The sequence below is a fragment of the Pavona decussata genome, unplaced genomic scaffold, assembly GCF_977016875.1.
Source record: "Pavona decussata unplaced genomic scaffold, jaPavDecu1.1 SCAFFOLD_72, whole genome shotgun sequence".
Taxonomy (NCBI): domain Eukaryota; kingdom Metazoa; phylum Cnidaria; class Anthozoa; order Scleractinia; family Agariciidae; genus Pavona; species Pavona decussata.
This window is the reverse complement of record NW_028145491.1, coordinates 88,093-100,387: the sequence shown is the minus strand read 5'-3', so window position 1 is coordinate 100,387 and position 12,295 is coordinate 88,093. Positions and strand designations below refer to the sequence as shown.

Sequence of the window (12,295 nt, the reverse complement as noted above, 5' to 3'; positions counted from 1 at the left end):
CGATTTTACTGACCGACCTCATGAGTGGATCATGTGGATCTGAAAGCCAGTGGTCAACAGTTTTGCCTCCTGAAAAATGACAAGAAGACATCGTTTAAAGTCACGATGACAAAAGGTTCCTTTTACAAATCGCGATATATGGTATTTGCGTGATAATTTGTGCTAGAATTTTAAAACTATTCATCCTACATGCCCTTCATTTACGCTGAATTTAACTACAAAACTAGATACACCGTTATGCATTGAAAAAGCAATGTTTTCATAATTCTCTGAGTCATAATAAGGGCATCACACGTTTTCGCATGTTAGGTTACGACATCATATCACTGGACGCTGTTATCGTGGCTTACATTTGAAAAGGGCTTGGAGTTAATACTGATACACTTGCCATTTGTAAGGAAAGAATAATTAAACTTCTAAGGTGGTATGATTTATGCACCCACTTTTGTGACAATTTTAAGCCCCACTTCCACCCAAATGGTCTCCATAAACATGACGCGTTTTAGAGAGTTGCGCGGGATGCTTGGCTCGATGTGGCATTACCTTTGAATTGAATGGCTGATTACCTGTTGGAGTTCGAAATCGTTGATCGTACATTAAACATGATTACTTTTTAGCAGTTATTTATCAATCGATTTTATTAGCTGCTAATGATACCGTGAGATAATAGCAATCTGACAGATACGGGAAATTGTCGTGATTGTCATGAGCATGGATTACAAACCTTATCGTCAGCGCTTATTATATTCTGGTTACGTACTGTCAGTAAGTGGTTTTCATCAAGAAAACAGAAAGACAAACAGACACAAAGCTTTCCTAAATGAAAACTTTCAGTAAAAACAATTGACAATCAAACCTTTACTATTTTGTTATGTCGATAGGCATCACTAGTTCGACAAAATCTGGAGCGTCACGCACCAGTTATGATCTTAAGCTATGATCTCTTGTTTCCTTCGCATTGAATCATTCGATCTGTTTGTCATAGCGTAATTTCATCGCCGTGAACTGTCCAATTTCCACCGTTTAAACTGTCAAGTTCTACTTAGAAGTTATCCTTTCTATTAACCGCTTTAAAAGATTTCTTTTCTTTCTGAAAACGGCAGATTAGAGTCTTAAATTCATGTCATTTTGAAAGAAAATCGGAACTGGAACTGCTCATGTGAATTACCAGAGGAATATTGCTTACAAAGCAACGAAAATCGTTTTTACATGATAAATTCTTTACCTTTGCAGCCAAAGAGTTCCACCCTCATTGATATCTGGCCATACCAAGCTGTTGGTCGGAAACGAATGTAACGTGCCGTGATTGGCGGATTGAGCTTATGATAAACAACACTATTCTGGTCTGTATTTCCAACAAACTCCTAAATCAACGAGATAAAAGGGGACAAAACATGAAAGGTAGGTCATGGCATACTTTATCAAAATATATTGTGCAGTCATATAGGCAGCTCAGTTCGGTTTCCCTCTTAAAGCAAATAAACTTCCAGGAAAGTAACAGTGGTGTCCTCCTTAGAAATGATGTGTACTGGCCCGCAAATAATCCCAGCCCGCAAATGATCCTCGGACGGAAAACGATCCCCAAATAATCCCCGATCGCCTCGCGTTAAATATAAAAAATTGAATGGACTGAAATTTGGACGGTGGAATGCTTGAGAAGCATTTTTAATTTCCAAGGGCAAGTGTCATGACGAGGACATGAAATTGTTACGTCTTTTTCCCGCGGGATTCGACCCGAGAACACGTTGTTGAAAAGAGGAAAAAACATGTTTGTTCTGCCCAGGATAAAAAAATCGCCCTACGTGACAGCAAGTCTCTTGAAGCCTATGGGATGAACAGACGCGATGAAACTTAGTCTGTCTACTGTATATCTCTATTTTAAGAATGGCTTCTGTACACGTTTCTGCTTTCTTTGTTTATCAACCAATCACATCTCAACTTTTAATTTGTATCATCTTTTAAATATTGTAGTCGTTTGTTTCCAATTTTTACTTAGCTTTCTGCAGCCCCTGAAGAAGGTTAGTTTTGTCTAACCGAAATATTGGCCAAAAAAATTATTTCAGCTGTCCGATCAGCCTTGCATTTGATTTTACGATTTAAACTTTATACTTTAAACTTTAATTTAAAGAGTTTCGTGGGATTCTTGTCAATTTTAGGCGTTGTAATGGTTTAAGTAAATTATATACATTTATGTTCCAGTTTAAAGGTTAATTGTTCTGTTGCACTGGGCTGCTACATTATAATTTTTAATGCTCTGAAATTTGCATGCAGATAGTTTAAATATAACGACTGGTGCTATTAAGAAAAAAAAACTGAAGTCTATAAAGTTTAAATCCACTGTCCGTTGAGTCCATTCTATTCTATATTTGTGATGAGGCGATCGGGGATCATTAGCGGTCCAATTTGAGAATCATTTCCCGTCCGATGATCATTTGCGGGCCTGTACAGATGTACTCTAGACCAGTTAAACATCATTTGATCTTGAATTATCGATAATTGTACAAACTGACGAGTGATAAACACGACTAAAAGATTTATATTCAACCTTTGTAACTCGCTGTCTCAGTACTCACCCAAATACAAACAGACAAGGACATATTTCAAAATTGGTTATAGGAGTGGCCCGTAATCCAAAGGCGCTACTTGAAATTTGGGCCGTAGGAGGGGGTCCTTAATTGACGGAAGGGGCTTCTTTAAATTTGGACATTAGGAGAAAACGCTTCACCGAAAGAAGCGCTTATTTTACAGGGGAAGGGCTGGTGCTTAATATTTGAGGGTAGGTATTTATTTCAAATTTCGGTCATAGGAGGCCTTATTTGAGGGAAGGTGATCCTTCCAAATTTGGGCTGTTGGAGGGAACGCTTAATCAATTTGGGTGCTTATTTCAGGGAAGGTCCTTATTTCAAATTTGGCCTTAGGAAGAGCGCTTAATCGAGGGAAAGTGCTGATTTCAAATGAGGGTCATAGGAGGAGGCGCTTAATCTTAAAGTGCCTATGAAGCGAAAATTGCTTTTGTGTAGTTATAAAATTTGCACTTTAACATGTACGGTTCCGAAGTTTTAGAGTACTGGGGTAAAACTTGTAGATTTTACAAACGCTCAAAGTTGGGCTATTTTGCTTTCAAAAATGGTCAGAGGACTTGGTCGAGTTTTATGCTGAATTCCAAGTTGTGACGTCACATTGGTGCCAAAAGTTTGTTTTCTTTCATACCGTTCTTGCCGCCGAAAAGGATTGTAGAAAGAGAAAAGCATGTCTAGCGATTCTGTGAACGATCGATTCTGGCAACTCTCTTTGTTACGGACGCCAGCAACGCAATATTGCCCTCGCTGTCGCTTATCTTTCTTCTCTTCCACCATGATGAATTGCAATTCTTGGCACCAACGTGACGTCAGTGGTTATTGTCACCTGGCATTTTGGCCGCGCGATTCGAATACCAATTTTTGAAGGCGAAATAGCCCAACTTTGAGCGCGCACAAAATCGGCAATTTTTACCCCAGCAATCTCAAACTTTGAAATCCCGTGTTTGAAAGGGCAAATTTTAATAACTACCTAAAGACAATTTTCGCTTCATAGGCACTTTAAGGAGCGTTTATCTCAGGAGAAGTACTTATTTCAACTTTGGTCATTAGAAAGGGATGCTTAATCGAAAGGGCACTTATTTGACGGAGATGCTTATGTCAAATCAAATTTGGGCCCTAGGAGGGAAGCTTTATTGAAAGAGGCGCTTAACTCAAGGGGAGAGCTTATAATAATAAATAATAAAATACATCTTTTAAGAGGAGGCCTCCATCACTAAAAAGTGGTTTTCAGGGGGTCCTCTAAAATAATAAAAAAATAGAAACAAGTAACATAAAAATTCTTCTAGAATGAGATATAATCAAAGGCTCCTGTGAGCCAACTCGTGAATGCAGAAGTGAATAGTGTAACCGTATTAAAAGCGGTAGTCGCATCAAACTACGCGACAAGGATTCTGGGCGCCATCCCGCATTGCAGGAATGCATAATGGTGGCTTCGCAGCAGACGTTTAAAAACCGCGTTAGGCATAGGTCTTTTTAATTCGTTAGAGTGGAAAGCCCAATGATTCAAAGCTCTAAAGTATGTAGAACGTCTTCCCCATTCCCTTCGCGGTTTGGGAAGTCTTGGTGTAAAACCATTGCTAGTATTATAATTATGCGATCGTCTTAAAGGGGTTCTAAAAATATCAAAATGTTCTGGAACATCTTCCTTGATCGCATTCTGAACAGAAAGACATCGATGTCCGAAGCGCCTTCCATGAAACGGACGACATTTCAACGATGTCAGGGCCTCGGCTGACGAAAAAAATGTCAACTGCAATCTTCTTGGCAAATCTCTGATTTTAAGCCAGGTTGGTCTCCCTAAACGGTGTCCGCATAATCTAAGTGTGGAAGCACCAAGTCATTAACATAGCCTAGACGAGTTTTTTTTTTATCTAAGATATGTAAAATACGGTTAAGCACAGAGAACCGATGGCCAAGTTTTCATAATGGGTTTGCTTACAAGTATTTTCCAGTTCCATTTTTGGTCCAGTATGACGCCGAGCTGATTTAAAAGATGAAACAAAATCAATTTGTCCGCCCTCCAGAGAAAAGTCGAAGTCGTCAAATTTAAATAAACATCTTGCTTCCTGCAAGCATTATCTTGGTCTTCTTAACATTAAGGGTCAATCTTTTATCAGCATACCAGTCTAAAATAAGGCTAAAATCACGCTGCAAGATCTTGTTTAGCTCGAGTGGTGTCGATGCAGAATAAACCAAAACAGCATCATCTGCTACGAGATCATACGACTCTTTTTCCACCGTTAATGGTTTTGCAAAATTCATTAAAAAAAACTGTTCCAAATAGAAACAGCATCATCTGTATCATCAAAAGACTCAATAATATTCCACATCCTTACAAAATCGTTCTTTGTTGTATAGCTTGAATGACCTCACTTCACGAACTTCCACAAGAGCCTTGCCAATTCCAGCTTTCTTGATAGCAAAAACAATAGAATAATCACTTGCTTCAAATTCTTGTACTCCATGCTTATTTGAAATTTGGGCCCTAGGAGGGGACACTTAACTGAAGGACACGCGTATTTGAGATGAGGTGCTTATTTCAAATTGAAGACTCAGGAGGGGGCACTTAATTCACTTAATCGATAGGGGGCGCTTAAGAGACTCGAGTTTCTCGGACAATCTGGAGATGCACATAACGCATGCTCAGTAGCAAAAGAAGGCACCTTCGCTAAACGCAAATTCGAGATGCAGTATAAAATACCTAAAGTTGAAATTTTCGTGTGCAATCTAGATAGGCTAGTGCCTATCTTAATTAATTGGCCACATTTTCTAAAGATTGATTTAGGAAGGCTAGCAGGAGTCTAGTAGATATGCAAAATAATAACGTCATTCTTCGCATTACTCTGACCAAGCTTCATTATGGTGCATCTTTAAGGACTCCCGTTAAGTGATCAGGAAGGTTATCATTGTGTTTCCCGAAACAGTTAGCTTTTAACCGGTGTTTCGTAAGGAATTTATTTTGATTGTATTGATGAATAAATCATCTAATTAAGTGCCTAGTCAGTGTCTTCCTGCATACTAATAAGTGCCGAGGTTTACTAATGAGCGTCACTCTTGCACAAAAAAAACAATAGACATGCCCAGGCTTGCCCGCTATATACCCACCCTGATTGGATCTTAAGATTTATATTGTCTGTTTTGAATAAAAAGCGGTTAGATTTCGAAAGCGCTATCGTTCTTGCAATCGCTTTGCTGGGAAAATTTATCTCAGGTTATTCGTGACGATTATCGATCATTACCGTTAAAAAATAAAACACACACACGCATATACAAAGTGGCGCTTAAAACTCTATATTTCAAGTTTGTTTGACTATTACAAGACCGTTTTCTCCTATCTATCTCGAGGAAATGAAAAACTATTAAAGTCACGCACCGTTAGACAGTTAATTATGCGGGTCCACGAGCCTAAAGTTACACACAAATTAGTTCAGTTCTGCTGGAAAACCCAAGGGAGTATCTTGACGAATTAGTATATAATCAATTTTATATACCTTAACAAGGATCAATTAAAACACGCGACTTATAATTGCTAGCAATAGAACCAGACAAGAGATACTGTTTTAAAATCTTTATTAAAAAAACAATGACAAAAAAGAGTCAAATACACAGCGATCTCAAGCGGATGGAATTTAATTAATCTTCATCTTCTTCGCCCATGGAGTACTTGTATGGATTAAATTTTTTATGCCGACGTTTCCTCGGCCGTTTGCCATGAGCTTCATGATCATCCAAATAATTTACAAATTGAATCCGACGCCTTTTTCACTTCGGGGCTTGTCGTGATGGGGTTTCTACTGTGGGAGGAGGGGTCAGGAAAGCAGGGTTTGAGGATGGTGCAGGCGTGAGGCTTTCTTTGTATGGTTTTTGAGAGATAGCCGCTTGCGTTAATTCAGGTGTTACGTTAAAGGGGTTGAGGGGAGTGGAGAATGCTGCCGTTGCTGTCGAAGAATCTAGGTCCCTTGATGTTAAGTCTGGAACAGCGCTTATTATTTCTTCCGGTCGTGTTCTTGAATTTAATTGTTCTTTAAAAGCCAGGTATCTGTTTTGCAACTGAAAGTATCGTTTAGCTTTTTCATCTTCCTGGAGATCGTTTCGAGAAAGCATGCCATCCATAGTGCCCTATATTTCTTCCATAGCTGGAAGCACTGGGGGTGTCGCTATGTTTTGCTGCTTTAGATATTTTAAAAGCTCTTGAAGAATATTTTCTTGAAATCTTGCTTGGTTAAGGCCTTCTTCGCTGGGGAGGATGTTTGTCCGCAATCTACAGTTGTCTTGGGTAGTGGTTTTCAGATCAATCAACAGATAACCAAAAGGTCTTTTCAAAGTCTCTTCGTACTGATTTAAAAAGAAATCCGTTTGGCCGGGATACATTTGCTTCGCCAGAGTCAAGATTTGCACTTTGTCTCGTGGATTCTTAAATAACACCAAATAATGACTGTTTAGGCTTATGCTGCGGCTACCTTTTAGCTGATGGAATAGATTCTGCACGATATAAATCACACTGAGATTACCATGATGAGAACCACGAATAAAGAGGTTCACAATTCGCTTGTCTTTACTAGCGTCAATCATCTGATCATCAAACACGATCAAATTCCGTGTGTTTACATTAAAATAGGAATCCTGCTCCAAAGCCTTAGGAATTCCCTTGACGAATTCAATATGTGGCATGGCGACTAGCATTTCTTTTACGCAGGCTGTCATTGTGAATAACACCAAACGATCCTCTCCGGGGGAGGGTGAATTGTCTCTGAAGCTTGCTGCAATAGATATCGAACCCATGCCGTTTTTCCGGACCCCGTCATAGCGGCAATCATGGAAGTAAAAGGATGCTGAAAGCGAAACCGCTGACATTTTTCAGGAGAAAACGGCATAGCTCCGAATGGGAGTGAAACTCGGCGACTTATTGTGCTTGTTAAACATGTCTTTGCATGTTATCTTTTCTACTAAAGGATTTTTCGCAGAAAGAACAGAACCAACTCATGTCAACTCAGTGAAGACTTAACGTGAACTGAAAAAAACATCGAATGTGTCACATTTATATAAAATTAACCCCTATTGTTTTCCCTCCTCCTCCTCCTCATTTCTATTGTTTTCCCTCCTCCTCCTCAATTCTCTTGATTTCCCTCCTCCTCCTCTTCCTCGTCCTCCTCCTCCTCAATTCCATAACAATACGCAAGTGGGTCTGAACTGGAAGTACCGGAATTCCGTGATTAATTAAATTGCGGTTTACTTTTAATTGAGGTTGTGTCAACGGTGCCAGGTAAATAAGATTAAAATGTCACCATCCAGTCTACAGTTGTCGATTGACATGTCGCATGTATGGTTCCGATTACTGTTGTAAATGTGAAGTAAAATTAAACGTAAAACAAGAAACAATATTCAGCGTTTAGTCTGTTCCTGCATAAGATACTTTGTTGAATCCTCTTTGCTAACCCAACTGAACCGAAACTTATATCAAAAGCAGTAAAAGCGTTTTATGCAAGGCACGGTAACTTCTGTCAGGTATATTGTCACTGCTATTTTTAACACAGGGCACAGAGGAGTCAAATTTGAGGTAAATTACGGCTAAATTTTAAGGGGAATTGCGGCGCAGATCGAGTATGTTGATTCAAATACAAGAACGTGATCAAACACAGCGTCATGGGGTCTTTTCACGATTCTGTCAATGGTCCGGCTCGTGACTCGTGATGCCGGAAAAGCAAAGCTTTTTGAACGAGACACGAAGTGCCGAGATGCGTTCACATGCAGCTTGTGTCTTGGGATTAATTTTTCAACAGACGCGTAATATGATCCCATAACGCTTTGTTCCATTACGCTCTTGTATTTGAATCAACAAACTCGATCTGAGACGCAATTTCCCAGGGATTTAAGCCGTAATTTTCTCAAATTTAACTCCTCTGTGCCCTGTGTTTTTAATTGGAAATCGGGTAAACCGGGTCATCAAACGTGGCTTGTGATATTTCTACAGTGACAGTGAGTTTTCGAACACGTAACTATCAGAAGACACAAGTAGCTTGCACTGTAATTATCCCGGAGAGCTCCATACAATTCCTTACAATTTTATTATAAGGAATTGTATGGAACGTTTTTGGCCTTAGTCGAGGCGCGGCGGGTGTCGACACGTATGATCCAAGAGAGGTGTTTTTTCCTGACACTCTTCTGTCAGAAGAATGTCACATAATGAAAGCAAACCAGAAACCACCGAGGAACAACTCCGGCTTTCACATGTCATCAAGTTGTTTAAAACGAGCATTGAATTTCCTGCACGACAGCAGGCCTTTGTTTTACACAATCACGAGCTCTTTCGTGTTTCGATCTGGCCAAAATCATAAAATGTTCTTGTACTGAAAGGAAACCAGAGACGTACAGACTTAATGGCCGAATAATACATGTTATCAAGTCGCAAATGACTCATCTCAATTTTTCTGTACACACAAAAACAGTTGTGGTAAAGAATTTGTTTTTCCGCAGTTGAAGAATTTGACAGTGAAAATATACAGTTTCGATTACGACAAAATGTTTTGATTCGAAAGAATAGTGACTCGCAGAATACATCGGAGAAAGGGAGGGGGAGCTAAGGAAGCGAAAAAAAATGAGGGAGTTTGGGACCCTCCCCTCCCCTTTCCCGATTACTTAACTCGGCCCCTCCCGACCCGAGTATAAAGAACGCGAAGAATTTGATAACGCGACCGAAAACTTTACTCGTGGCGCCGAGTACAAAAAAAAAGAGACCGACAACAATAACTCGTGGCCCGAAGTCTTATCTCTCGGCCCATCGCGACCCAAAAAATAAAAAAGAATTTGATAATGCTACCGAAACCTTAACTCGTGCCGCCTTACGGCCCGAGTAATAAAACAGAGTGAGTAAAACAGAGACAGAATATAATCCATCTACACCCAGCTTCTAGTTTTGTCGGCCCTACTTGCACTATCTTAAAAATATGAACCCAGGGGAGGATAAATACATCATATTTGATGGTTTTACATATATATCGTGCAGACATTTGGAGTTCTGGAGTATTTTTCCGAGCGTATTATATGTAAAACCATCAAATAAGAGATTTATTGTTCCACTACGAAAAGATTTTGTTTAAGTTTGGTTTCTCATTTCTGGAAGGAGTGTTGAAATACACCTAGCATTATCTGTCCATCCAGCTGTCTATCAGTAAATGGCGCATGCCAATGACATATTAAAACAATACAAAAAGACGGGTAAATGTCATTGCACGTTTTCATTGTATGACATGATCGTTATATCTGAGCTCCCTATGCTCAAAAATCACCAGTGTAAACCTGCCTTTAAGTGAGTGTCCGGTTGCTTGACTACAGGAGCGTATATACTTTACCGGCATTTGGTTTAATCAATGAAACTTTATAAGGTAAAGAGATACAAACGTTGCCATTTCGAGCGTTAGCCTTCACATTCTTCAGAGCGAATACTATTCGTATTGGCTCATTTTTTTTTTTTTGTATTAGTATGCTAGAATTTTATTATACTTATTATTTATTTGGTATTTACTGTGTTTCCAAGGAGACACAGTAAATACCAGAGTCTCCCTCTCTCTAGTACCGACCTTCGGCCAGCAACACTGTTGAACAGTCAACTCGCCAAAGAAAGGTTTCTACGGCTCGGAATGGCCAAAAAAAAAAAAACACCACGCGTGACTCAATCAACATTCATTTCAACATAAAGGTAAAAGTCTACTTTAAATATCTCCACTCGGTAAAACTTTCAACCGATCGTGTCGCGTGAATATAAATTCTCAAGTTCCAAACAGTAATTACACCACACAAACAGAGGGTGGTTTGCCTGTAATCCAACATTACGTGCTATCTCTTACCTTTTGATGCGGTCCTCGTAAGTCAATTGTGATGGATACTCTATCTATAGATGCTGGGGATTGCCACTATATTGAAGGTTCCCCATCCACCATTTCCGAGGCGTTATGCGAAAAGGTCGTATTTGAGGCATCGCAGGTAGACAGTGTCCTACGTCTCAGTGGTTTAAGACGTTCCACGACGCTGTAATACTCTTCCGCAGGAGAGCCACAAGTTGCATTTGCTCTAACAGATTTATACAAAGCCACATTTGCGGCCTGAGTTAACAAGGTAAGATGGCTAGCTGCAAATAACAGCCAAATCAAATCAGTTGACCATTTCGCCATCTTGAAGTTTGGCGTTTGATCTATGGAAACGCTTGGCCGCTGCTAAGGAAGTGACATTTGATCGTTTATATAAACAGTCATAAATTATGCAAAGGGACAAATTTGAACATAAAGTAACGGTCTCGTCATACATTAGTAATTTAATGTTTTATGTTGGAACAATTGATCGCTACAACCAACTCGTTTCTCGAAAAATTTGAAGGCTGCTGGAAGAAAGCGGTGAAGCTGGTGCGCGCATTTCCTCTGCTTGGTTCAGTCAAATTTTTAAAAAAAAATTTACAGGGACGACAAAGACCTGAATGGAAATTGTTAAAGTCTTCGTAGCCCGGGGCCCGTTTCTCGAAAGTCCCGGTAACTTACTGGGCCCGATAAGTATATTTTTAAATGTTTTTTTTTTTTCGCCGATTACACAGTGATAACGGACATGGTACTTGGCCAATGTTTTCATAGAATTATAAGATTTTAAAATTTAGCATTACCAAAGACACTAATCAGGCCCGGTAAGTTACCGGGACTTTCGAGAAAAGGAGCCCCAGGTGGTTTAGAGGTTTGTGTGACATCATCAATCATTCGAAATAATTTCAGAACATCCATATGCAGAAAATGGAATGGGTGCATTCACGGAGGTGAACGAAAAACAAAATTTCGTAAGGGAGGTGGAGTGGTAAAAAGTAAGAACCACCAAACCGCAAATTAGATGGTCTCAACCCGGGTCTCTACGTACCCCCCCCCCCCCCCCCCACCTTCTAAACGTCAAACTATGGTGTATATTCCATAGCCACAATCCCATCCTCAAGTAAAATATGACAATAAGATTCAATCCTCCGTTTTATTGTTTATCTAGCAATATTGACTATTGTCAACTGAATATTTCTGTGGGGCAGCTGTGTAAATAAAGAGTGGCAATCCTGCGCGACCCCCACGCGCGTCGCGCGAGTTCAGTTTAGCTTTTCTAAATTTAACGCACGAGTATGTCTTTTACCGCTTAATTTGTTTTGTTTATTTGGTTGTTTTTTTTTTTTAGCCCTGTGCTACTCCAATGTATTTGTAGTGGCTTTAGAGGATTTGATAAAGCCTCGTATTTAACCATCGTATGTTTGACATCAAACGGATCATTAGAGTTGCCACAAGCCGACTCTTTTTTTGCGAAGAAATCACGATAGTGAGCAACGAACATCGCGAGAACGAGGGAACCAAAACCAACATAACATAAAGAGTGAAGAGGGAAAATAATATTGGAAAGGGCTTTTATTAAGTCTAACGGATCATTTCTGACTGATGAGTTATGTTTCTCCTATTTTTAAATCTCTTCATTGTGAATATGACTTCTTTTTTCTGTGTGTTTAAAACCCTTTTTTGCCATGTGGGGTCGAATTCGAACCCACAAGAGGTGAATAAAATGTCCCCTCCCTAGACGGGCGAAGACAGCTCTAATGAAGCTGCAAACGCTTTTATATCGTTCAGTGGTTCCCACATAGCAATTCAATCTATTCAAAGTTAGTGTAATTGGCACAAGTAGTGGATTAAATGCCATTTCTTATGCTATAT

The 12,295-nt window shown here is 39.6% G+C and overlaps 1 protein-coding gene across 1 annotated transcript in view; it reads right to left on the bottom strand.

Moving 5' to 3' along the window:
- LOC146476760 (uncharacterized) overlaps positions 1 to 12,295 on the bottom strand; it is a gene marked incomplete at its 5' end in the record, with an annotated part of 220,663 nt that overhangs the window by 130,396 nt on the left and 77,972 nt on the right. Inside the window, 2 exons of the mRNA XM_085113862.1 lie at positions 18 to 69; positions 1,226 to 1,364. Of these exons, the coding sequence (XP_084969988.1) occupies positions 18 to 69; positions 1,226 to 1,364 (191 nt within the window). The remainder of the gene's footprint in view (positions 1 to 17; positions 70 to 1,225; positions 1,365 to 12,295) is intronic.